Source organism: Aptenodytes patagonicus, chromosome 1 (genome assembly GCF_965638725.1).
Source record: "Aptenodytes patagonicus chromosome 1, bAptPat1.pri.cur, whole genome shotgun sequence".
Classification (NCBI taxonomy): domain Eukaryota; kingdom Metazoa; phylum Chordata; class Aves; order Sphenisciformes; family Spheniscidae; genus Aptenodytes; species Aptenodytes patagonicus.
Window position 1 is genome coordinate 193,619,515 of NC_134949.1, and position 27,989 is coordinate 193,647,503.

At 40.6% G+C, this 27,989-nt stretch overlaps 1 protein-coding gene across 1 annotated transcript in view; it reads right to left on the reverse strand.

Moving 5' to 3' along the window:
- Positions 1-283: 283 nt before the first annotated feature.
- The window catches only part of EPSTI1 (epithelial stromal interaction 1), a 48,368-nt gene continuing 20,662 nt past the window's right edge, over positions 284-27,989 (reverse strand). The window contains exons 6-12 of the mRNA XM_076338582.1: positions 25,541-25,614; positions 14,676-14,769; positions 11,339-11,422; positions 8,482-8,555; positions 7,368-7,473; positions 2,369-2,401; positions 284-890 (exon numbers count right to left, since the gene is read on the reverse strand). Coding sequence (XP_076194697.1) covers positions 2,381-2,401; positions 7,368-7,473; positions 8,482-8,555; positions 11,339-11,422; positions 14,676-14,769; positions 25,541-25,614 — 453 coding nt within the window. The 3' untranslated portion in view covers positions 284-890; positions 2,369-2,380. The remainder of the gene's footprint in view (positions 891-2,368; positions 2,402-7,367; positions 7,474-8,481; positions 8,556-11,338; positions 11,423-14,675; positions 14,770-25,540; positions 25,615-27,989) is intronic.

Sequence of the window (27,989 nt, forward strand, 5' to 3'; positions counted from 1 at the left end):
TGCATGGTTTATCTAACATGTACTGTGGACCCTTCTTTTCCCTTAGAAATATCTTGGTCATGCATCTGACTTTTGGAAAGCATTAAAATGTTGTCATCTGCAGAAACAGAGAGATATAAATTAAATTCCATTAGACTAGAGCGACAAAGAAAAGCAAGAAACTAAAGCTAACCTTGCAGGAGTTATCCCCACTCACGTAACAGAAGTTACCAAGGTAAAACAGGCAAAGTGAAAAACTGGTATATCATACCACAAAAGATGTGGGAGAGATTGAATAAATTTCAGTGTTATTTCAAGTTTTATTTCTTTCACGGATTGTATTTTTCTAAGAACATATTTAAAAGATCCTGTCTACAATACACACATCTGTTTCTTCTTGAGTGTCTGCTGTTGAATACAACAGTGAAACAATTCTACAAAATCCCCACCAAAACAAAACAAAACAAAACAAAACCAGCAACGCTTCTCCTTCCCATCCCAAAAGAAAACCCTCTACCTGCTTCTTTAGTTCAAGTCTCTGAGACATTTTTGGCTGGGTATAGAGCAGCAAGTAAACACAAATATTACTGCAGCTTCTGCAGCCACTAAAGTCTCCTTTTTCTGAGATCCCAAAGACTGGGATAATTACATTCTGCAAGAGGCAAAACAACTTATAGAAAAAAATGACACATTCTCTTATTAAAAATTAAACAGGACTTTCATAATCAGCTGCTTCAAATATGCGTGAATAATGACAGCTAGAAACCAGTCTCTGCAGATTGCTCATGAAGTGGGTGTGAAGCTGAAGTCAGGGTAAGAAAAAAAATCACAATGATAAAAGCGCGCTTTCTTGGAGCTTTTACAAGGTCATTTGGCCTAGGCCAGATAAAAGTGAATATTTCTCCAATACCCTGTAACAAGAGGGAGAAAACAGAATTAGAAATTATCTTTTGCAGCAAAAACAAAAATCAAAGTCAACTTCTCTAGGATTAAGTCCACTGGAAAATAAAGTCTCCCTTTTCTTCCGACAGGTTTTAGCTTTTAATTATGTAAAGCCTTCATGAAGGGATTTCTATCTTTTTGTAAATTTAATTCACAAAATGTCCTAATTATCTGCAGACATATTAATAACTCTTTGAACAATATATTAATGTAGCAAGCTGAAATGTGTTTTCAAAACAACAGTAAAACAAGGCTTAAAAAAGTACACCCATCCGTAATTCTTGTACAGTTCATATGCAAATATATTACTGGTATTGTAGATATTGTGAAAAACAACAAAGAATCCAATGCGTTGAACTCCTTCAGCTGCCCACAGTTTACAAAACCTAATAGCATTGTGGGCTGCAAAAGATGACCATTTCTTCCCCTGTCAGGAACTGCCTTTACCTACTCGTCATTTCTTTAGTGAATTTGAGTTAATTTTTAATAACAATTTTACTCTCATAAAATTGAAAAGACGACTCATAGGAGGCCAACAATATTATTTAGATACTGTCTTCAGAATACAACCCTGCTGCAAAAATGCTAAAATAACTGTTGGAGCAGAAAATGAGGAAGAAAGTCGCAGAAGAATATCTGTGTTTGTGGGAGAAAGGTTGAAAGCAAGGGGCTTTTTTAAGTTTGATTTTTTTTAATTTCTCTTTATAAAATCCTAGCTCTCAAAAAAAAAGAGTTATGTCAAAGCCATCTTCTAAGGCAAGAATAATGTGTGTCAGTGCCTGAACTTGCTTCAAAAGTCTCCAAGCCTAGAAGTAAAGGCTCTGCACAAATCTTTATATTGGAACTGGGAATTAGGGTAGGGAAACCCTTTCAGAAAAGAATGTAGGTGCAGTGAGCCTTATGAAAAGGTCATTTGAAAACAGAGGGCCTGATTTCTCTGATTCAGTAGTGGTGTTTTACCGACAGCCTCCACTGATACGAATAGTCTCCCTTTTTGCTCATGGGAAATAGCAGGAAGAACGCAGCCCACGACAAAGTCATCCTCTTTCACTTAAGACCACTGAAAGTTTGCAGAGTCGCCTCCTGCACTTCCAGCCACATTCCTCAGCTTCCCAGGTTTATCCACTCACAGTCCACGATGCAGAGAATGTGGCTGTACTGAGGTTTTAGCCTAAATATCAAGGTACCCCCAGCAGATGCCCTCCATGCCATCAGCACTTCCTCTGACTTGAAATACATGTTCTGCAGTTCTTTATGAAAGAACGTGTTTCAGAATAGGTATGCGCCATTGCATGGCCCCAAACACAGAGTTGGAAAGCATTTAAGATCCCCTCTCATATTACTTGAGAATTAAATCACATAAGCTTTCATAATGAAATGTCAAATATGAAGCTAAATTAACACCAGCATTGGTACTAAAAAGAACAAACAGATTCATTATTCTTACCTTTCTCCTCCTTTATTCCAAGTAGTTTGACTCCTGGATAAAAGAAAAAAAATGCATTAGTACAGTACAATGTACAATGTACAGTACAATCACATATTTATGCAAGGAATTATGGCTATCCAGTTGTGCGGAACTTTCTTGATTACTTGGTGCTGCTTCCTTAAGCAGAGTTTTGAAACTCTACTTAAAATAACAAGTAAACCCTTCTGCAAGATTCTAGTTCTAGCAATAAATATTTCTTCGATTTGAACTCAATATGAATAGCAGGATGTATCGACTCAGGAGATAAACGTATCTTGGATTTGCTGGAAAAAAATCAATCTAGAAGTGTTCCAAACATCTTCAGATACCTCAATCCTCTCTTGATCTCACACAATTTGAAAGAGTGAAAAGTTTCTTCCGTTCCTCCCCAGACTCCCACTATTCTTTTAGGATGAGATTTTCAAAGGAAAGAATGATTGCGCTCAAAGTCAAGCCAGGCAGAACACATCTGCATATGCTGTTTGACTGCCTTGTCAGAGATAAGTCATTAGACTCAGCTACAGCATGCCTGGACCTACTCATCTGAGGTCCCTACATCGATGCTGATACTTCTGCTGAGTAGTTTATTTATTTTCTGCCATCCTTCTGCCAGGAAAGACAAGCACATTACTCTCAATAAAAAAACCTAAACCAACCAGTTTTAGGAAAAAATTTAATAATCTTTCCAACTCAGATTGTACGTAGACTAACCAGGTTAAAGCTCAGTTAGCAAACCACATTCTTTGTTAAAACAAATGTAACCATTGTGGATTGCAGTCTGGAACCTTCTTATATAAATATTCTATTCTCAATACTCCCATGTTAAATAAAAGCTTTTTCTTTGTGCTGGGAAACCAGTACTTTCAGTGCAACTTTATCCATCTAAAAGTTCATGAAAGTCTGCATTAAAGACTGATTGTGTATAGAAAACTGTGGCACGCATGCTGGCCTTGTAACTTCAGGGACCTTTGAGCTATGGTTCTTCTTTGCTGTGCAACAGTAAACTTCATGACATGCTCCCTCTCGAATTGGTAGCAAATAGCATAAATCAAGTGCTGGTTGAGATTCCAAAGAAACATTCCCATGGATCATGCTACAAGAACTAAACCAAGTGCTAACTCACAAACCATGTTTATTTAAAATAGTTTTATCCATAAATCATGTTTTCTGAAAACAGATTTATCCAGCATCCATCGAGTTCTTGTTCTGCATATGGGAGAGGAAGAGAATGGGGTTTCCTGTCACGCTGCACCCGTGTATTCAGGGCATAGTTGCTTCCCACAACAAATATCTAGAATTATGCATCCACTGAAAGAGCGGAGTCAGCATCTGAGAGAGCACTTCTCATTCTTATGCACGACACCGGGTGTAATGGAGGCATGAAACGGGAAGGTGCAATATGTCATGTTGCCTTCTAGATTCTGGGTTTACTATAGCTCAGAGAGTTTCAAAAAGACAACTAGTATTTCATTAAAGAAGAGCAGACATATAAATTTCATATGTTCACCATGTGACCTCTCCCCAATAATAGAATAGACAAAAGGGTCCTTGACAGTGCTCCATTTCCACACAAAAAATAAACAAGGGCTCTGTTACAGGCTTGCCATGCATTAGCACTTGGCCTCTGCAAATCCCTCCGTACTGGAACACGGGCAAATCTCACAAGGGAGTGACTATAAAAATGTGCAACTGTTTTAAAGTCATTCTTTTGTAAAAATAGAAGTGTTTTAATATTTAAATAAAACTGATCATTTGTGCCATTACAGGGAACAGATACTGTCTCAATCATACGTCCCAGATGAGTAAGGATTAAATCTTATTGATTAAACTTTGATGTCCAAAGGACAACTGTTATTTTTTTACTGTCCTATCCTAAAAGATTTATCCTTATGTTAGAGACAATGGCAGCGCAAAGGACATAAAAACTTTTCTGATAGCATACAACAAGACTCAATGCTCTCTCAAGGGTGCAGTAGCTCACAGGCGGAAGTGGAAATTCATTAATTTGTCTTCCCATTAAAAAAGGAAACCACACAACCATGCAGAGAGCGCCCTGGCATTTATAACCAAAAAGGGAGAAAAGATTACTTTCATGAAGATCCTTCTTGAAATAACAGCTTATAAATATTCCTAACAAAACACAAGATGTCTGGAGGGCAGATGAATTAATGAAAACTAGTTTCCTATCGATTAGGGGACAATTGGGCAATGCAACTGCTCTCCTCCCCCCTGCCCAGACACAATAAATTCACCTTCCCCCCTCCTCTCCATGTCTCCTGTGATACCCATGTCCCCTTTTCATCCCCTAGCCCCCAGGAAAACAGGGCAGAGCTGCAGCTGCTCTGGAGCTGTGCCCATGCTGATCAGCCGGAGGGCTGCAGCCGAACAACGCACAGAGTGCCCAGGTCCTTCCCACCACCCCTCAGAGTGGGGTACTGTTTTGGGGTCTCTCCTCTGCCAGCCAGTGCTTTTCACGAAATGCACAGAAACTTAATTATCTTTGAGACTTATACTCCCTTTCAAATTTGGCTAAGATTGGCCAGCAAGTTGAAAACCTTATTACGTGTAGACAGACAGCGTGATCATACAAACTTCATTTCCTTAGGAAATCAGGCTAATAGAAGTAATAGTGAAAAATACAGCAGGTATATCGGCAACACAGTGCGATGTTCAGTTTCTGCTAAGTGTGAAGCTGTTGTGACTGTAAAGAGTTCAAACAGGAAAAAAAGAAGCAGGAAAGAGAACAAATATTTCCTCTTCAGTGCCACTGCACAGATGGAGCAGGCTCAAAAATTACCTGCAGGTCTTAACTTTGGGAACCTTTTTAATTTCTTTTAGTCTGACCTGCTTCAGTTAGCTCCCTTGTAATGTAAAACACCACGCTGCAGACTATGTGACTTGTAAGCCCCACCTGGAGTTCAGTTCTTTTTGCTTAAAATCCCAAGGGAAGGGAGAAGAATCTTGGTATAATCAAAGACACTGAGGTTGCAGCCTCCAGCCTATCTTTTGAGAGATATTTGTCTTTCTTGCTCTTATTACCAATACTAATTTTTAATTCCTTTCCACGGTGACATATTCTTTCATAGTTTATTCTTTCCCTGCTTTGTTTAGTCTTCAAATCTTACATCACAACATAAAGGAAAAATGGATAATCTAGCATTACCCAACAGAAGGCAGGCTCCTTGGGAGCCATTAAGTAAACATCAGAATAGGAAATTTGTCACTTCTACACACAGGGTTTTATTGCATTTGTGTTGATGCATTCTTTGAATATATATTTTTTAAAAAAAGCATAGATTGGCTGCATACGTCATAGAGTCATCTGTTGTTAAAACTGTGCCTGGGCTGAGTCCACTCTTTTGGTGGTACGAACACTTGCCCTGTTGAAGAGGACATATGGCATTTGGCTAAAGGCAAAACCCTTCTCCCTCTATAGACAATGGCAAGGTTTTCAGTGGTGACAGCAGGTGCTCTGATGGAGATGCTCGAGTTTAGATATTGGGGATCTCAGCTGTGTCACACATTTTCTTTTGAGTTTATCAGGAAACAGTTTACAAATTGGGATAAAGGACACAAAGTGAAATAAAAATAATAATTTCTGCCCTTGCTGCCTTTGTTAAGCAGGCCCCATCCAGCAGACTTCACCTTTTGCCCCTTACTAGGTATCAGTCGGCTCTGTCCTACCTGAAGTCTCTAATTCTGCTATCTGCAGACATGCCATCCTTCGGGAGATGGTTCAGACCTGCCAGCCAGAGTGCTCTCTTACTCGTACTTGATTACGAGCCTGGACATCTGTAGTTTGGCTTCCAACAACTCCTGGATTGCCTGGCACGTGATACAGGCCTTACCAGTAAAGCCTCTAACCAACTGGTTCTCCAAGCAGCTGCCTGCAGACCTTATGGGAGGTTGAGCTGGCAGGTCCCGCCTCCTCTCAGCAAGACCAAGAGAACTGCTATGCACAAAGGTGGCCTCAGTCCAAGGTTCCTGAGTCCTCTGCCATTGCCCAGGGCTTGCCCAAAGCCTGCAGTGATTAAGACACTCTTTTTCCACTTTCACTATATGGAAAACTCCAGCAGCAAGAATATCTGTTTCTTAATCATGCCTTGACTTCGTAGATGCTTGAACCCAAGTCTTCCTGGCGTTCATCTGCCAACATACACATCCTCACCAGACAGTCCAACTAATCCAATTCAAACTTTTCTGGTTTATCAATTAAACATCTTTCTCTACACTGGCACGTTCACTAAATTCTCTTAGACTCTCATCCTTTTGCTGCTCAGTCTTTGTAAATCTTCCATTTCTGCGCTAGGGTCCTCTCAGCAACAGAATTTCAACCTAATGGAAATTTCCATGATGGGAATACTACATAATTTTTTTTTTTTTTACACTGAAAAGTGCAATTCTAAGTAACAGTCACATTAATGCCTCATTAGGACAGCTGAAAAAATTAATAGATGTTTAATAGTCTACAGTCAAGGTACGTTTTCTTCAAAGAATCCTTACAAATACTATGTATTTTAAATTGGATGCAGTTGGGTCTTCTTTGTCATAATTTTATACGGGTAAAAAGTGAACAGCTGTACCTTTCATGGGATTTTCCCCCTCCAATTTCAAGATCATATTAAAATGTTTACAACATTTCCAAATATCTTTCATTTAAAGACTTTCAAAAAATCCCTTACGATTTCACTACCCTTGTTCTGAACTTAAGGAAGTACCTTGGATGAGGTTCCTTGCAGTAAGTACCTTGCATGCAAAGCCACTGAGTTCTGCTGCAAGAGCACCTGTTCCTCCCTCCTCCATTTGATCAGCTTGTATTTAAGACAGGATTTCTTCTTAAAAGCTATTGTAGACAGCCAGCCAGGACTGTAAGTTCTGTCAGGCAGGCTAAACGCACACAGACACATAATAGTACCTGGGGAAAAAGTCAACTTTTAAACAATCTCATTGCTTTCACGTTCTGTACCCAAAAACTTACCCAGGCGCCATTACTGAGGTAGTCCAGACTCCCAGAATATCCAGGTTGGTAGATGCTATTAGGTTGCATTTTGTTCTGGAGTCGGTCCAGGAAAGCATTATTTACCCTTAAAATACAACAAAAAATGAATAATGATTGAAGGTAGCTGAGGAGTTCACAAACCTTTGAAATTTAACATTCTGTGAGTGGCTTTCCCTAGTCTCAGTTCAGTATTTTTTTTCCCCTATTAATGCTTAGGACTGACACACATGCTTAAACATGACTGTTGTTTTAATGTTTTACAATGCTATTGGTAAGAATGATGTAAAACGCAAGATACTGAATTATTTCTATCTAGGGACATGAGATGGACTGAATCGAAAATCCTTCATTACCTTCTATGAGTAATTATCTCAATATCCTTGCTAGAGAAAAAAAAGAAATGAAAACAGTATGGAGAGTGGTTGCCTACAGAAGTATTTTTTTTAATATTTCCCTAATAATATAAAAAAAGAAACAAATGGTGTTTTTATTTCTGAGCCTGAGCGTTGTTTCTTTTTACCAGCAGAAAACAAAGCTGAGAATAAAGCTGTGCTTCAAGATAATGGAAAGTCAGTTAAGTGACAGAAGTGCAAGATTAGAACCACTGGGCACAGAGAGGGCACAGCAGTGGGGCACAGAAGGCGTTGCTGCACTGCAGCTTCCATCTGTATCGGTATCAAATCCCACATTTAGCTCTGCATGTTAACCTCAGTGACAGTCAACCACAAAATGTGGCAGGGACAAAGTAGCCCATTCTAAAATAAAGTAAAAATAAATAGATAGATAGATAGATAGATAAAATGTTTCCCAGCTGAAACTACTGTACTAGTAGTTACCCATGAAACTACTAATAGTTTCTACCCTGTGCTGTATCCTATGCTGACAGGATAGATAAAGTGAAAAAGGCACTCTTGAGTTACAGTGAGCAGTTGTAATGATGGATATTAGTGGCTCATTTGAAGGCAAAGCTAAACCAGAGGCGAGGTCAGGGATCCTCATTGCAATCGTCTTCCAAAGCATGAATGCCTGCAATTTTGAGACCCTTTCCAGATAGGAATTCAGTTAAAGTGTATTCTGCATTTTTGCATCATACCTCCTCTGTTCATTTTGATGTGCTCTTGTCCTGGCTTCCTCTTCCTGCTTTTGTTTAAATTCCATTAATTCAGCCTGGGGATGATAAACGTGAAAAAAAAAAAAAAAATCAACAAACTTACTTTTAACTGACATACCTATGTTGCAAACCCAATTAATTCCACATGGTGTTAACTTCAGCTAGAGCCACGTGTCATTCCCAGAACTTCTCTCAACAGCATTTCATTTATGTGACAGCACTATGTTAAAAACTGAGCTCATTTTTCTGTTCAGCGTTGCACTGGATGAGCTTTGTTTGTGCCTTAAAAATTGGGAAGTTACAGGATTCAGACATTTACAGTCCTACATTTAAAGGGGTATGCCAGACACCAGTCTGCTTCCCCTTGCCCCAGCCCACGGGTTTGAGTTTCCCTGTGGGTCCAAGGGGGAAGACAGCTGAAGTCATCTAGCAGGAGCAGACACAGCCGTTGCGCCCGTAGGGTACGAAGGAGACATGCCCTTCGCCTCCTGCCTCTGTGGAACGCGAGGAGAAGACGAAAACGGGGTTATGTGGCATGGTGTGTCACCTCCAGCTCCCTGGAGCTCCCTGCAAGGGTGAGGGGAAGGCAGCTGGTACCTGTTGGTGTGGTGAAAGCGTGTGCAAGCTCCCAGCATTGCAGCAGCCTACCATCCTTATGTTACACAATATTAAGGTATATAAACAGCATCAAAGGGAATTCTTTTCAGAGGAGAGTTTGCTTACGCAATTTTAGCCGGGACTGTGAAGGAAACACAGCTTGTATGACTCTGCTCTGCATGTGTGCTTGTTTGTCTGGCTCTTGCTCCCTGCAATGCACCTAAGAATTGAAGATGCAGATTTTTCTGCAAAGAAAATGTGGCTTGCAGGGCAAGGGGGAAGAGATAGGAACAGAACCATCTTTCATATTTTCCATAGCAACTGAGCAGCAGTAGGAATAGGAACTAAAATAAAATGATGCAGTTAGATAAAAGCTTCAATAACTGAATGGAACCACAAAAGTTTAAAAAAAAAAAATCAATTTAAGTGGAACATTAAATAAAAACTATGCAATAAATGTATGAAGAAAATCAATAACTGCAAATGTGTTCTGTATCAATATTTGTCTAGCCCTAAAAGAAGAAACAGGATTAAGAAATAAAAAAGCCAACCTTAATTTTCACTGTTTTAAATAACTATTCAACCTGAAAATTAAAACCCAGTATCTGACTTTCCAATATGCTGAGTCCTCCCTTGGAGTAATGTTCTGAAATATATTGTGTGTATATGATGCGGTGTTCAAAGCATACTGAAAATTTCTAAATAAAGCAATACATACTAAAACCTGTTCTGAAAAAAAAAAAGGGAACTGACAATACCTATACATTTTATAGCTACACTGTGCTAGGAGGTACACACAAGACAGAATTCACAATTACTTTAATAAATATTAGTTTGAAGTAGAAACAAGCCAACATATATCTGAGGGACAACTATTGGAGCCTTTAAAATACATATTATTTACAGTAGGATCGTAAGTAGTGCATTACTCTGCGCAATAGGTAGCAGCAACTGTGAAGGCAAGGAGCACTTGGAACCGTGTACCAAGCAAGAGCAGCCTTAGAAGCAGACAACATGTTCTTAGCAATCTGTGGAAATCGGTAAGGAGTCTAAAGCTCTACATGGGTCCCTTAAACCAAACTCATAAAGTAGGGGCATGCTAATTCACATCTATAGTTATTTTCTCTATGGAAGAATCAATGTAAAGAATACAACAGCTACCAGCCTTACACCCATCAGGACTGGCTTTCAAAATTTTTCCTCTGTACAGTTCCTGGGAATAAGCATACACCTGATGGGAAGGCAATTAAGAGCCTTCCTTTTTCTCCACCTTTTGTTTCCAGCATCCTGGTTGCTAGAATACTATGAAACGAGGACACTTATCCCCAACATTTAAAGAAAGATGTCCGTGAGAGGGGCTGAGTCACTTGTCCAGCTCTAGTAGAAACTCACTGCATGGAATTTTTTGCACTAAGATTCTGATACTGGGGAAGTAGTTTAACATTAATTTGGATGTTAGTAACAGCAGAGGCAGAGCAAGAGGCTCAGTATTTGCTAATATGTTTTCAAATGATTTCCTAATATGATTTTCAAATGGTGCCCTCCCCATGCTTGCACAGTCAGACCTGGAGCCAAGACAGATAACTTAGCACAGTGCCATCGCCTTGTGTAGATGAACTTTATGGTACCCAAATCTATGCCAGAGGGACTATAGTGGTTCAGATGCGCTTCAGGAATGCGTGCCACATACGCAGAAGATGGAGTTCAAACTTGCAGTTACAGCATGCCTGCTTTTTTGGACAATTCAAGACTCTTCATTTAGGTGGTTAGCAAGGGAACAGAGAAGCATACAGACTCAACAGCAAATCTGACTTCTTCCACATCCCCATTTGGGAAGGCAGGGCACACAGGCCTCGATTCTCTAGAAAGAGACTATTCAGAGTCTGAGATCATCATGAATATCTCAGTAAGATTACTTCTGCCTGAAAGAGAGGAAATTGGTTTCCTTAGCCTATGAAATCGGGTGCCGTGGTCAAAAAATGCTCTGCACAATTGTTCAAATGGAGAGGCGAACAGGAGTTTGTCATCTAGATGCAAATAGCCTTGAACCCAGAAGATAATTGTCCTGTCCCTGTCCAAATTTTACAGCTTGGCTCATGTCTCTCACAATATTTGAAAACAGTGACTGAACCACTTTTGCTAAAAAGAAGCTCTCTGCGTAGGCTACAAGTAATCAATGTATTTAATTGGTTTCACAGCATGCAAAAATGATACAATATGCAAACTGTTAATGTATAATTACCTTCCTCCGTTGTTCTTGCTTCATTTCCTCTAATCTTCTGTTTTCATCCTCTTGAAGAGCTTGCTTGTAAGTATGGCTTCTTGTCTATCGTTCAGCAGAGAATATAAACACATTGGTGTGGGGAGAGGGGCGGCCAAAATCCCAAACCTTATTCCCAAATCATTATACAGGTAATTAACAAAACAGAAGCGGTTGAATGATTCCAGTTACTTAAAAAACAGATTAGTCTCAAGACTAAAATTTAAACAAGAAATGGTCTAAAGCCTCTCAGTCATTCGGTTTGGCTGAACGTCCACCTGCACATCACACCCAGGCAACCACAGCACATGCTATTCCGTGTCCCAGTGGCAAGCATAAAGATACCCTGAGCAGTCAGAAAACACAATGAGGATATATGATAGTGAGGTGGGGTATTCTGGGAAGAAAGAAAAGTACTGAAAATATTACCAAGATAACAAAGCAGAACGGAGGCCTGGTAACAGAGGGGAACCCAGGATTATTTGTGGAAAGGCATTTGTGGAGGTAGGGCAACTGAAGCTGAGAGATCGTGTCTGCTATATTATTTGTGGGGCAGCCAAGAGAACTGAAAATCTGAACTACACATCATGAATAATGTATTCAGCTGCATAGTAGGTTTTCATTACAGTAACAAGCCCTGGTCTCTCACAAGTTGCAGTTGTTAGCAAAGAGCCAGCCTACCCTTAGGATCTTATAGGATCCTTAGGATCTTATACATAGGAACTTATACTGTAAAGTCTTTGAGCAGGGACATAGTGTAGCACACTAAATAATGAGCCAGTATAATTTAATACAAGAAGTGTGCAGGTTTGGCTTTAGTGAGGAGTTTGTTGCAGGTCTACACAATGTTCTCAAAACTTGATATATGCATGCAGAATGACACCATTAAAACAACAGGCACATAATCTGCTAAAAAGACTGAATAGAGAAAGCAATTATTAACAGCTCAATTTTGAGCTGGGAGGAGTTGTTACATGGGTCCAGTGAGACTCATTCTGGGTCCAATATTATTCATTACTCTCCGTAATGGCTTGGAGAATTGTGTGGAGTGTATGTTAATCGAGTTGGCAGACAATAAAAATCTACACAGGATTGGTAACACTTTGAAAGACAGGATTAAAATTAATTATGAGCTTGATTAAATAAGCGGGCAAAAAAAGTCACCAATGACAGAGTCACTCCAAAGAAGTTAAATTTGTTCATTCACACCAAGTAATATTTGACACTGATATTTGAACTAGGTGTGCTACATTAATATCACTATCAAAGAAATGATGTGAGGGAAAAAAATTGATCAACATTACATTGTCCTAAACTTTTTTTAGAACATGAATTTTAAATTTAAAAAATCACATATATATATATATGCCCCCCTTTTAGCACACATGTCAGGCGCTTCCTAAGCTTATCACACTTCACTTGTTCAAATACATTGTTCCTGAATCTTTTGATTACTCCAGACAAAGGACAGGTCCAAGATAACATCAAAATTAGAGTTCAAGTTTTCCCACTGGTTTAGCATTTTGGTACTATGCCAAGTTTATTTAGATAACAACTCATTGGTTATGTGCTTCAGAGTCCTCATACAGAGCACAGAGGCTGTGCATATGCCTATAGACCGTACCTCGTCCAAGTTGGTTGGGAAGACATTTTGCTAACTGCATTGCTGCATTATAAGCAAGGGATGAATTAATTCACAAAGCTATAGAAATGCTGCCATGCAAAAGACATGTATAATATCAGCTAGTATTAAAGAACAGTATAGATAAAATATGTATTTTATCTGCTTGGATACTAGTGAAGCCAAAGATGAACTATGGTATGTAATTTGGCATAACTTATTAAGAAACCCCTCAAAAACTGGAATGAGAAAGGCACACACAGGTAGGTGAAGTAAAAGGCAAAGGCTAAAAGTAGGACCTGTACACCTGAAAGAATTCAGTGTTCCTTCAGGCATCCACCCATTTCCGTATAGATATGAAGGCACCACACCAAAATGCTGAAATCCAAGTCAGTCCTGGGGACACGAGCTCACTTGTCTTTGCAGTTCAATGTTCACACCATATAAAAGGCTGCAGAGCTGGGTCTTCCCTACCAAAGAACACGCTCCCCACTGTTTGGACTGTTGGATGCTTCAAGAGGGAGGTAGAAGTGGTTTCAAGACATCTTTTCTCCCTTCCCATAGTCCTTCATCTTGCTTGTTCGCCCAGACTACAAAAGACAGTCTGAAAGCCACTGTCCTGCAATTGACCTTCTGCCCAGCATTGCTGGGCAGAAGTTGGCTCCTTCAAGCTATGTATCTGCCCACACATGCTAAGATTTCTTTAGGGTTTTCAGAGACACAAAATGACCTGAGGAATCAAAGGGGAAAGGAACCTATTTTCACTATCACCTTCCCTTTTCATGCAATGAAAACCTGGAAGAGACACTAGAGGCAAGACAGAGCTGTCATATATTCTGTTTGCAGCAATTTCTATAACGGGAGGGTCTTGCACATTTCCAAGGCTTCCAAGGAAATATGGAGGTAAATCCTTCCCTCCTTTTACTCAACTGTTGGTGTTCAAGGTTGTATACAACAGAGGGCTGCCCAGGTTGGATACTTCCAAGTTTCTGCTGACTAAGAACTATTGCTTGTAGCGACAATTTCTGTCCACTTGGCTGCCTGCTCTCTGTCTTCCCCCAGTTACAAACCTCCCTAAAGGAGAAATACTTCTGTCTCAGGGTTAATATTCCTCACTGCAAGTTTTTACATCAGTAGGAAAGCTTGGTTTAGACACGAAGAGACTAATCATATGTGAAAAAGCCTTTTTGAGGCAATTAGAATAATGAAACTTAAGCAATACTTTATCTATTTCCTAATTACATTGATACTTACCAGGCTCATTCAAACTGGGACAAAGTCCCCAAGCAATCTATGGAACCACTTTTAGGATGCAGTGAGAAATAAGCTTCCCTTCTGACTAGATTTTCAATGCAGTAAAGCATCCGTTGACATGAAGTAGTTGAGATTTCATAAAAGCTTGCCACCAATGGATGGGTACAGAGCACATTTAAAATTCTGATCTGCCCTTAGAATATAAATCTGGCTTTCATTTATCAGAGAGAGATCTGTGAGTAATAAGGCAGTCCCCTACTATGTAGGATACTCTGCCAGTGTGTAAGAGACAATGTAGGCAATCTTATTCACCCAGAAAGATGCCTTGGTACTCACTGAGTTATGTTTAGGCAATTAAGCTCAGTTAGAATATTGTAATATTACACTATTGACAGCACCTGGAAAGCTGACAGAAAATACAGCGCACGCCATGGTTTTGCTTACCCATGCTGTAGATTCTGGGCCACTATTAGCAATCTGACAGGAATCACTCTTTGGCAAACCCAAGTCCAATCTGTTCAATAATTCATTGGTTTTGCTGCAAAGAAATCCAATCCAAACAGAATTGTTAGTGCTTCCATAAAAATAAATACAGCTTTTTATTCCACCCTTGGAATCTAGCCTAGACATTTTCTATCACGTGACTGCTGAAAAACATCACAGGTGGAACAAAAGGTTACGAAGACAGACAGAATGAAATGGGACAGAGGATACAGAACCTATATTGTGGATAAGACATTTGCTGGGAGGAATTTTTAAGCAAACAATTATTGTCATTTGCATATTTGGGGTCTGCAGTGGCTATGCTTTCTTTCCTCATTGTAAAGCTCCTAAAACACAGACTCGCATAACATTGGACTTCATCAGGATGTAACTGCTTCACTGAATTGTTGCAAATCTTTCTACCAGATCTATAAATCTCAGCTAAGTAATTTAAAAGATTATTTTAAGGGTTTTTCCTTCATGGTTAATACAATACAACAGATTACTTAATCAAGTAGACAGACATTGAAGCATTTTGTAGCATTGAAAAAAAAAAGCTTGTCTTCAGTTGAAGCAGAATTACACACCATTGTCATTTCATATTCTGGCAAGGGCAATTTTATTTTTCTAACAGCATTTCTTATAAACCAGATTTTCAAAGTAACAGCGCTTTGCCTAGAGTTTCAACCAAGTACTGTTAAACAAAGTCACAAGCAACAACATAAAGAAGTGTTAAGAATAGGAGTTTCAGTGCTGTGATCAGGAATCAGCTTCCTAACCTGCAGGCCCAGGCATATCTATTCAAGTGGTGTGGTTTAACCCGGCCTGCGGCTAAACACCACACAGCCGTTCGCTCACTCCCCCCACAGTGGGATGGGGGAGAGAATCATGGAAAAAAAAAGAGTAAAATTCGTGGATTGAGATAAAGACAGTTTAATAGGACAGAAAAGGAAGGGAAAATAATAATAATAATTATAAAAGGATATACAAAATAAGTGATAGTGATGCACAATGCAATTGCTCACCACCCACCGACCGATGCCCAGCCAGTTCCCGAGCAGCGGTCACCGTCCCCCGGCCAAGTCCCCCCAGCTTATATACTGAGCATGACGTCATATGGTATGGAATACCCCTTTGGCCAGTTTGGGTCAGCTGTCCTGGCTGTGCCCCCTCCCAGCTTCTCACTGGCCGGGCATGAGAAGCTGAAAAGTCCTTGACTAGTGTAAGCACTGCTTAGCAACAACTAAAACATCGGTGTGTTATCAACATTATTCTCATCCTAAATCCAAACCACAGCACTGTACCAGCTACTAGGAAGGAAATTAACTCTATCCCAGCCGAAACCAGGACATCAAGTGTTTGCTCACTCAAAGGAATAGAGTTAGAGGAAAGAGACAATTTTATTTCTGTATACAGCTTTTGTAAGCATGAAAGTACTGAAGTGAGAGCAGAAAGAGTGCTTCAAGAGGCATTCAACACAGAGATTTACACTGCTAACAGGGCAACCAGCTAGCTCTGTGGGGGAGAAGATGCCACTACCAAGGACAGCTACTTAACCTTGGAGAAAAAGCCTTGGCTGCCAAAGAGTGGTGACTAACTGCTGAAACAGACTACCAAGTGTGTTTTTATCTTTCACTCCATGGTCTGAAACGGTGAGTAGATGCATTTCTGGAAAATGTCCTGCTGGTCAGTGGGTATATTGAGGAGAAGTGGGGAAAAAGAACAAGAACCCACAAGTTCTTCTCTGCTACTCTACAGAATACAAAACTATGTTACCACTTCAGGTACAGAGTACTTGCTCAAGCTGTAGCAAGCCATGCTTTTAGAGTCTCAACATTCCCAGTTCACTCCCTTTCTTCCATTACCCGAGCAGTTAACATGGACCTCAGCCAACACACAATACAGAAAGAACGAGGTGAAACATAAGATTCCCTGATCTACAAAGCATCTGTATATCAAGGTTAAATAAATTAATAGTCTTCTTACCCAAGCATTAAGTACACACATTTTTTCCATGAAAGATGAGTGGTTGAGTGGTGAGATTGAGCAGAATAATTTTGGAAACCTGAAGTTTTAAATTGCAGATTTTGTGTTTCTCTACCTATGCTAAAATTACTAAAATAACAATTTATTTCTACACCAGAAAGACTAAGAACTCCTACAGAAAGCCTGGAATATATTTGAGAAGGTTGAAGCTCTGCAAAGAAATATCTGGCAACTTGGGGGTATACCTGGATGTCCTAATTCCTTATGGATGGCAAAAGAATGACACGGGGTATGTGGAAGTTCTCATTATTTGCATAAAAATGGGGCGGAGGGCTAAGACACTGCATTTCCCAGATCAGCACACTGATAGATGAAAAGCTAACTCAGTTTCGATATTAGAAAAGATGATTACAAGAGTGGAAGTAAATAAAGTTTCTCAGCAAGACTGTGCACTGCCTTTGAATATAGAAAACACCCTACTACACCAAATTAAGTAATATATTAATAAAGTGTCCCTATCACAAGAAAGGGACTCAGGTTTCCAAACCTGACTAAAGACAAACTCAGTCAAGTCAGTCATATATGTTTATTCATTGTGTATCATCTCTATGGAAACCCAGCAATGCATCTGGAGTTGCCAGACTGTCAAAATATTGTCTGAATGGTATTTTTCATAATATTAAACCTATAGTCACAACAATGCAGAGCATAGCATAAGCCATGCTGCAGGGAAAGGGGGAAGTCAGAGAGTTGACAGTTCAATTAATGTTCCAGAGAGGAACGCATTATCTCCAGAAGGAAATCAGCATATCAAAGTGTCCATAGGTGTTCCACATTCAGACAGTTGGAGCAACATCTCACTCTCTTGCTAAAACTTCAAGGGCTAATCAAAGATGCTGATAAAATGTGTTCCTCTAAACTAATTAATATTAAGGAAAGAAGAGAATGAGCTGAAGAAATTAATTTGAATACAGCAGCATCCTGATACCCTTCAAAAATAGCTAGGCAAAAGGAGATCCAAAATTTAGACAAACCAAGAAGATGGCACCCTCCTAACAGGCTGCTAACCTGAGTTCTGACTACCCCTAAGCATCGGGCTGAAGGGAAGAGAGCCGTTCAGAAGCACTGGTTAAGCTGGAGTGATCTTATGAGAGTATTTTGTCTTTCTCAGTAGCCCTGTTTCCCATTACACCGTTGGGAACAAGCCTTTTGCTCTGCTAATTAAAATAGGCTACCCCCGTACTGGTACGTTTAATAGCACCAGGCAATACTCTTAGCATGAGAACTCAGCCATCTATATTGTGGTAAAAGTTCCTGGAATAGTTTTGACCTGTTCCAAATAGCACTTTCCCAAATAACTCCTGGCTGCTGTCCCGGAATGAATATCAACCACAAGTAACTCCCAACAGGCACTTTGGATGCAACCGCCCCATTTTTGGAGGTAAAAAAGTTTGCTAACAATGGAAGCAGGCAGTCTCAGGCCTGTTGGCCTCAAAAGTGACAATGATTGACAGTGTTTAATTTATTAGTACAGATGCAGCCATGGGGGAGTGAAGCACAGTACTGGATTCGGGGGCTAAAAAACTCTTAAGAGCTGTCATGGGAAAATACTGACTCTGCTGCCAGGATCATTGAGTAACGTGCTAGCAGGAGACAGTGCATGACTTCGGAAATAAGCCCATGTTGCAGATGCTTTCTGTGGGTCCTCAGATACACGGCTTTGCATTTCACAACTATTCTTCAGGCAGGGTCCTTTCTTAAAAGCTGTTACAGAAAAGCATATACTTGAAGTTCAACAAGTATATGTAAAATGCAGAAACATGAATTTGCTAGGTGAACCACTGAGAACAGTGTAATTTAGGGATTTAGAGTTGGCACCATGCACTTACAAGCTACTTGCAGATCAGGGAATCCACACGTATTTCTTATTGTTTGGGACTAAATGAGTGTGCTGCCTACATTCCCACTGGGGTGAGACAAGGGGGTGGATATAAAAGCCGGAGTGAGCCTAGGTTCCTCTGGCCTAGGTAGGAGTTCCCATGATCTAACAGAGTCACCAGCCCTGAGAGCCGAGAAGCAGAAAGCTCCACAGTTGACTCCAGCATGCAACTGTGGAAGATCTGAAGACCCACAACTGATCTCGTTGCAGGACCTGAGGTCTAAAATCCTGTGCAGAATAAGGTCTTTAACTTTGTGTGTCATTTGGTCTTAACTCCTGCACATCTACAAGGCAAACAGAAGAACCAGTCCTGAAAAGGATCCATCCTTGGGGACATGAATAAGGATATGGACTCAGGCCCCAGCACCTTCCTCCACCCAAGAGTCGCACAGCACCGCTTGCTAAGCTTTTCATTGGAGACTATTCCTCTCAGAACAAAGATGTAAAGAAAACAATTCTTCTGCCTACCCATAAAGTTCTTGGCTTTAAGTCTGTTTTACAGACTAACATTAAAAATGCATCAATTAGAAAGGCTTCTTGTAATCTTCATTACTCCTTCCCAATGAAACCAGTGGCAGTTAATTCTTTTGCTTTAATTGACGGACACTGCAATGCCAAGATACAGAAAAATATACTAGCTTTTATGCCAGTGCTTTTGAAAAAAAAGCAGCACAATACTTTTGCATATATCATAAATCTATTTATTTCTCTTGACAATTTTTAAAAGATAATGGCCACTCTTATTACTACTGAAAACAAGACAGCTCCTGAACTCCTTGTTTTCTCAAGCTGCAGGATCTCCAGCATTACAATTCTGCTCTAATGAACGTCCATAAGTATGCTAAGAGTCATTCAAAAACAGTAATAAAAAATAAAAATAAAGACTCCCAAGCCAGGTAAATCATTATAGCCATTTCAGAGAGGAGACAACATGCGTAGTCGCTAAGACAACAGAAGTAGCATCTAGTGCTGAATGACATGGACACATCAGCTTCCAAATTCATTGCCAGTAAGCAATGCTGAAGTGATATTTCACCATTTTCTTCCAGTTCAGCTAAAAATCTAAGAACCATGCATAATGCATACATAATGTTAGTTTCACACATCTGCCAGAAGTTTCACAATGGTTTTTAAACAATAGCAGGACTCTCCCTCTCAAAAACAAAATGAAAAAACAAAACTGAATTTCATTCAACACGCATCTTTTTGCAGCACCAGCAAGCATATCTACACTTCTCTCGACTTCAACATATTTAATTGTCTAAGTGTAACAACTTCCTCAACCTTTGCAGAAATTAATATCTGTTGCTTAACACTACCAAAGCCTACCGACAAGAAAAGCTGCCCTTCATTTCAGTAAGGTCCATGGTGTGTGTGTTCTTACTGATGCCCTTGTTCCTTCCTCAGCGAGGGCTCTGCCTTGTGCATCGCCATATGCATCCTTGTCAGGCACTTGCTATGACCCACAAGCCAGGCTGGCTGGTACTAGGGCCATTGCTGCTCCTCTGTCATGGGGCCTAACAAAATCAAATGTTAAAATAGAAGAAATTCCAGAAGTCGACGCAAAGGTCAATGAGATTGCTGTCCATTTATGCAGGTTTCCCATAGATTCAATGTTGGGAGATGGAGAAAGAGACCCCAAAAGGAGGTGTAGTTGGGATTTTCACTAATGAAAATCATTTGCTAAAGTGGGAATGAAGCTGGGGGGGCCGATAATACCATTTGTGAAAATAATCCCACCAAAGGTACATATTTCAAAATTAAGCCATTAAGAAAGTTGCAAGTAGCCTGAGTGGGGACACCGATGGCTTTTGCCGGTATACAGTTATACATGCCTCCTCTCACATCCCCTCCTCTTTGCAGAGATTTACCACAGCAAGAAGTTTACAAGGTTTAAGTAAGTTCAGAAGGCTACAAGCAACTGCCATGTTTCTCACAGCTGGGCCATGACAAGGGGCAAGGTAGTAAAAACATCTCTGCCTGTCAGCAACAAACATGCCCACAACTCTACATGGATTCTGGTTCTCCTGTACCTCAACCCTAACCCACACCTGCAGGACAGAGTCCACTTTTGGGTAAGAAGGAAAAACAAACATCAGCCATGTGTAAAGTTGTCAGCACGAACCAATGTCCATTTTTTGGTGTGCGTGTGGGTGGGGGATTCACCTTTTGCTGGAAGTTATAAGGTGAAAAATTACAATGTGAAATAATTAACCCATTAAATTCCTGTATGATGTTGATGGCTCTCCTGCAATCCCCTTTACTGGGAAGAAAGGCCACCCTCTGGGTATTTAGTTCACCTGCTTTCCAGCACAAATCCTTCCAGTAGCCACATACCAAGCTTAATGCAGTATTCACAGACTTCACTGGGAGTAATGCACAAGCATACTAAGGAGGACTTGGGCAAATCTAATGATAGTGATCAAAACTGTACTATCTTTGGCTGGTAGGCTTTCTTGTCTGCAAGTTCTTGAGCATGTGTTCCTGTTCTTGGGGATAAGAACAAAAAATGTGGCACTAGTTCATTTTAGGTATGAGGCTTCAAGAAAGTATAAAAATAGGTTTTAAAAAAAAAAGGCAACTTTCTCAGCAGAATTATTTTCATCACTTCCCACCCACACTCAAAACTAATCTTTCCTGTCAACCCACTTGCTTTTTTTGTTTTCCTGACTGGATGAAATAATACAGCTAGGCTATTCTTTCCTCCCACCAACTCATCCAACATTCTTGGAAGTTATTTTAGACATCAAGTTTCATTTATTATCTGAAGCAATAAGCATAAATCCAGTTTTAAGGAAAATGCAGTTTCATATAAGTCTATTGCATAGATCTTCCATTCTGTGTGCTCCATCTGCATGTGCAATCTGCTTCTATATTTTCAGCCAGCTTGCATGGGCAGATTAATGCGTACAATTAGAAAGCAACCTCACAGGCGTTCAATAAACTGCCTTCATTATTACACTCAAGAGAGTCCCTTTGGATGTCTTTAAAAGCCTAGTTTTCTGCCTGTTAGCTAAATAATTGACAATGCTTAAAATAATCAGGAGCAAATGAACAAAACGAAGACCATTGTGGTAAGAAGAAGCAAACAAAAGATTCTCAAGGCTGCAAACCCTTTTTGTGCGAGCCCTCTTTCATTCTCTCTAGCAACCTGTATTAAAAGTCTGGTCAGGTTTACATTTGCGGTTCTGTGGGGAAAATTTGTTACCAGCTTGCTGTTTGAACCACACATCATAGGGGACTGAAAAGTGGCAAGGACACTAGTATTTATCCTGTAAAAATAGATAAATAAATAAAAATGCTGTTTTGATTCAGGTTTTATTTTCTTGCATTTCATGACTTTTGAGAAAACTGCTTTGGCAGGCAAGTGTGTATCAGCTTGGTTTGCTGAATCTTCTGCATTGTTTTGGAATATGCACTTAGAGGCACTCTGGCAAATTCTGTTTCCAGCTCCAAATTCTGAGCAGAATATATTGAGTGCACACATGTACCCGAGCGCAGCAGTGCCAGGAATTTTTACAGGAGTACAACCTTCACAAAAGCAGAGGCACGAATATGTAACAAAGGGAAGGATGAAGTGATACAACAGCCATCATGTACTATTAAAAAGTAACCCTATGTTCTAGACTGCTTTTCCCATTGCATAAATAGGTAGATGGATATGAGAAAAGCAGTGGACCACATCCAACACTACAGTTTCTGGGAAGTCAAATCCAAATTAAATAAAAGCACCTTACCAGAGAGCTGGGCTAAAACCATATGGTAAGACACACTACAGTTCAGGCACAGATTCATACAGCCTGCACAGCAAGCCACAGAGAAAAACAAGTCATGAGGTAGTCATCCCTCATTACCTTTTAAATGACAATTTTTGTGTCCTAACTAAAGAGGGATGTCCTGAAAAGTCCCGGGCCAGCCACCTAACGTCTTCTTCATTCCCATTTGGAAAGGTGGACACTCAGTCCTTTCCTCACAAGGATTAGCAATTGCAGAGTATGGACTACACAAGCATTCATGGCCTTTTAATGCACTCTGGCAGAAACACAGTCTCTACCACAAGCCATCAGTGTAAAATGCATCCAAGACACCATTACTCAGAAGGAAGGACTCCATTTCACGTGTAAGTAGTTTCCGGTAGAAAAGTGCACAAGTACTCCTTATTTTCTAGATCTGGCATCTGCAGAGGCAGAACCACAGCGACGCCATCACCAATAAATCCCTCAAGTGCTTCTCCTCTGTTAGTATAAACCGTAGCAATCCTGCCATGCAGCAACTCCCCCAGCCCAAAGTCTGCTCCTGTGTGCTCTTCAGGCTTTTTATACACAGCTACTTTAGGAGATACCTTGTGAGTTTTGTCCATTTTAGTCACCTAACAGAGCTTGAGTCCTCCTGGGTCAGACGAGCTGCTGATCCCAAAAGAGAGAGGCTTGCAGACTTTTCCACAGCACCCTGCATGTGCGTCTAGACCTCATTCTCACAAGACACAAACACATACTCAAGCAACTGTGATAACAGATACTGTTGACTTTCAAGGGCCAGTTGTACACAGAGAAGCTAACAAGGCTTTCAAGAGGTAGGAAATAACTGTATTCTGCAGACAGTGGACAAGGTTGCAGACAATTTTTCCTTTAGGCATTCACTTCACGTTACACCCTTTGAAAGGGGATTTCAGTGAGAAGTTCTTGTTTTTAATAGTGACAGGAATTTAATCAGAACAACGAACTTCTGGGCAGCATCATACTTTATTGTCAGAGTATGTTAATGGCACGAGAATCTTAAGTGCCTTTCCTTATCAAATAGAAGCGGCACTTCATACGGGAGAGGTACTGATTGGGCTGTACCCTGTGGAGGCTGATACAGCTAGAGGTGGTGATCAATTTTAAAAGGTTTCCCAGCTAATGAGACTGCTGGTAGGCATTGATCTCCTCAGGAAAATTGTGATGTTGCAGCTACAGATGCTTACAGAGGACAGACTAACAAGGCAGCTTATCTTTTGAAATGGCTCCACAGGCCATGACTTTGCAGAGGTCATTGCTTTATATGCAGCGCATGACCTTCCTTCCCCCCACTCCCAGCGAGCAGGGAAGGAGATCAAAATACTCTAGCAGAGACAGCGAGGAAAGGGGCACAACCTGTTGTTCTCTTCGCCTCTAGACATAGGGTCTTAGATGATGGAAGTAATGAGTCACTCATTTTTGCATAGTAGACAAAAGCACGTCTTTAAATACCAAGCACTTTTATGCGAACATGTCTCTAATAACCGGCAGTACTTCAGTGGAGTTACTTTACAAGATCTAAGATGTCGCATAGTATCTTTCCATTACTCCTGCATGTTGTGCTCCATAATGTCAATGTATCTTAGCAATGCACCCTCAACAACATCGAGTGGTAAAGACTCCTCTTCCTCTGCGCACCAGAGGATTCCTTCAGACCAGGGAAGGCAGTAGTGTCACTCTGTACAGCATGGGAGGTTTTTGCTTAACCAAAATTGCATTCACCGTAGGTAGGTTTTCAGCTCACTTCCTCCGGGTGCAGTATCTACAGGGCCCTCCTCATGTATGTTCAATACATAGTACATACAAATAATCTTCTGATAGTTGAACATAATCTTGAGCAATGGAGCTCAACAGCCCATCTTTACCTTCAGTTGCATCAGTCAGTTTGGTTTCCTAAGATGACACCAGCTAAATGCTCACAAGGCTTTCCTAAATCAGTGGACAGAACGGCTGCCAGCCAGTCTCCTTCTCAGTGCCCAGGCAGCCTGAGCTCCTGCACCACCTGGGGACCAACTGACTGCCCTCATGATAACATGTCACTAAAATACATGTTTTGAGAAGTCTATACATCAGAGAACAGAGTCTGGGCAAATGATGAAGGAACTGGAGCTACAAGCATGGGACAAAAGTGACTCCTTTAAAGGTCACAGAGGAGGAAAGAGCAATTAATCATGCTAAGAACACAGGTGAATTATTTCAGGAGCCAAAGATAAAAAAGGTAAAGGTGACTAAACAGCATTGTGTGTTAATTATGTGATAGAATTGGTTTGGATCAGTTAAAAATAAAAAATAGGGTAGAGTGAACTGGCAAGGCAGGAACTTCACTGCCAATGGAATTAATTATGTCAGGAGTTAAGCCATATCCAAATCTGACATTAAAGAGGTATTCTTGGGAAACAGGTCTTCACAGCAGATCTCTACATTTAAGCTGTAGGACTATGCTTAAATATAGGAAGTCCTCATTATTTCCATGTGGGTTAGATTTCTTTACTAGTCACTAAAATAAATGGGTGGAGATGTAATTTAGATCCTGTTTTGATAATTAGTCTTGGATTGAATGATCGCATATTGATTCAGTTAGAGAAAGAAAGCACAAAGTCGTTCTATAATTCACAGTTTTCACTTGAAAGTGTATGTTTTGAGAAGCTAAGAGAAATCTACTGAACCAAATTTCTCACAGAATAAGGTGTGAAGGAGGCTTGGAATATTTCACAGAATCACAGAGTGATTGAGGTTGGAAGGGACCTCTGGAAGGTCATTTTGTCCAACCCCCAGCTCAAGCAGGGCCACCTAGAGCCAGTTGCCCAGAACTTTTGAATATCTCCAAGGATGGAGACTCCACAACCTCCCTGGGCAACCTGTGCCCATGCTCAGTCACCCTCACAGTAAAAAAGTGTTTCCTGATGTTCAGGAGGAACCTCCTGTGTTTCAGTTTGTGCCCATTGCCTCTTGCCGTGAAGTCAAAAGTTTCAAGTTAAAAAGTGAAAAACAGCAACAGAAGCCAAACCCTTCCTGAGCCCCAAACCAGATGAAAGCAAACAAATTAAAAAAAAAAAAAAACAACCCTAAAACAGAAGGACAAGCAGATAAGGAATTTTAGGTAATAAGTTTCAAATTTTACTTACTAATATTGATCTTCAAGGAACATCTCTCTTCTTTGCATTTCTTGTTGCCTTTTTTTACCTTCGAGTCTCTCTGCCTACAGCATTAAAAACAGGAAAACATACTTGAGATTTCCAGTAAGCCAGAAACAAACATTGATTATTTCAATTCAAGTATTTCAATATTCTGGCTTTTAAAACAACTATAGCAGCAGTTGGGTACAGAAGTGACTCAATCTCAAATTTAAAAGTATTCAGACATGACCAAACAGCTCCTAGCCAAGAGACCAGTCTGAAATAGACAACCGCACTGTGCAGTTGTCTATTGGCAGACCCATCTAGCCTCACAAAGGGCCTCGTGAGCCTTCACCGTTCTCATGCCACAGCACTGTTGGGGCCGTCTCTCAGTATAACTGATGCAACGTTGGTCCTAGTAAGAAGGTAGAGGATGCGAACCACCACACCAAAGCAGATGATAGTCTTGTAGCACTGAAAGCGCAGTGATACGAGTACATAGAATCATTAATCATTAAGGGTGGAAAAGACCTCTAAGATCATCGAGTCCAACCATCAACCCAACACCACCATGTCCACTAAACCATGTCCCTAAGCGCCTCGCCTACACGTCTTTTAAATACTTCCAGGGTTGGTGACTCAACCAATGTAGCTCTGCACAGAGACCTGTGGCCTTCAGGAGCATTAGTTACTGGCCAGTTGAATACATGCTAAGATGGATGAAAGTGGGAGACATTTGTACTTAACCAGTGTTACTCTGCCTCAGATACCATGCCCAGCGCAAGAGTCAACCAAATCCTTGACACGTAAAACTCCTCTGGAAATCTGGATACCACACAAGTGATTAAGTCCTTTAATATAAAATTGCACATAATTTCCAGTGGAAGGGTCATCTAAGCTGCCCCACCCCCCAAATTCAAGTAGAATAAAACGTTAAAATAAAGCAGAAACTAGAGAACTTGCTGCAACAGCAATATGTAGCTCAAGCTAAATTCCAGTCAAAAGGAGGCCAGCCAAATTTTTTTTTTGACACGCAGGCTGTAGGTAGGTCCAGTGAGAAGAGCAGTCAAAAGGCAGTTCAGTGTATTAAAAGCGCACACCAGAAGTGCCAAACCAGGATTTCAGCCCTGCTATATTTTGAGCACAAGCTCCCACACTGCAATTGGTGAGGGGATGCTCCAACAAGAGCTCCCACACGAGGTTCACGACGACTAGCATGTTGAGCAAATGGCACCCTCGGACTGTCACTCTGCTAATCGCCCACCCTCAAAATGAAGAAAAGTAATTGTTTGGTAACCCAGCAACCAGACATTGCTCTAAACGAAGTGCCCTGGAAATTCCAGACAATACCTTGCAGAGTTGAGAAGGGAGCTGTAGGTGGGAATGGCCATTTGGTCAGAGCCTCAAATCAGGGAGAGGACACTGTACCTGGGTGGAGGTATTGTGCAAGGCCAGGTGGAACAGAGGGGTGGTGTCTGTGTAAGGCAGAAAGTGGTGTTAAGAACAAGGCTGTAACCCCCACCTCCATCATTTTCTTCCTGTCGTGCAATCAATAACATTTCAGAAAAATTACAATTCTACTGGCAGTTACTCAATTACTTTGCCTTCAGTGATTTCAGGGTGGGTATTTTTTAATTGGATAAAGAATGACTGTCTGGAAGAGATTTGCAAAACAAGTGCAAATTGCTCTTCGGGATGTATTGGATTAAGAAAAAAAATCCTGTCAGATGTCTGCAGATAGGAAAAGAGCCACTATGTTGTGCAACAATATAAATTGTTAGAAGGCAAATGACTTAGAAGTTGTTATTTGGAAAAAGGCAATGGGAAAATAAACAAAAGGAGGAAGACCAATCTCTGAATAAGATGTCCCGTTGCTCAGTCATTCGACATGCTGAGACAGTGGTAGAATGTATGAAGTACTGCTGCAATTAAAAAAATAATCAAACTAAAGTAAGGAATATCACCCCACAGTATAGGTAAATTTTGATAGTGTTCAAGGGATATCTGGTTTGCTCCTAACCCCTCCACCCAGAGACAGATGATTTTTTAGGCAAAAGACTCCCACCCATCTGTGCAGCTTAACAATTTACAGGGAAAGAAAGGAAAGAGGAAGAAAGGAAATGTGATGGCATCTATTATTGTCAAAGGTGATGTTGATACCCTCAAGACACCAGTAACAGCTCCCAGGCTTTTCCCCACCACTGCTCAACACTGCAAGCTGACGCCTTCACCTCTGAAAAAGCATTTGACATGGAATCCACCATGATATCGCAAGGCTCCTGAAAGTTCAAATCCAAAGCTCACCGGAGGTGCTGCGGTCTAGCTCCTAGCTAGAACAACACAGTGATACTAACTTTGATAAATACAATCCTTCAATATCACCCCCATCTCCCACTAGATAAAAAAGAAGGAAATATCCTACAGCTATTCTACCACCAGAAGGATGCCTGAAGAAAAC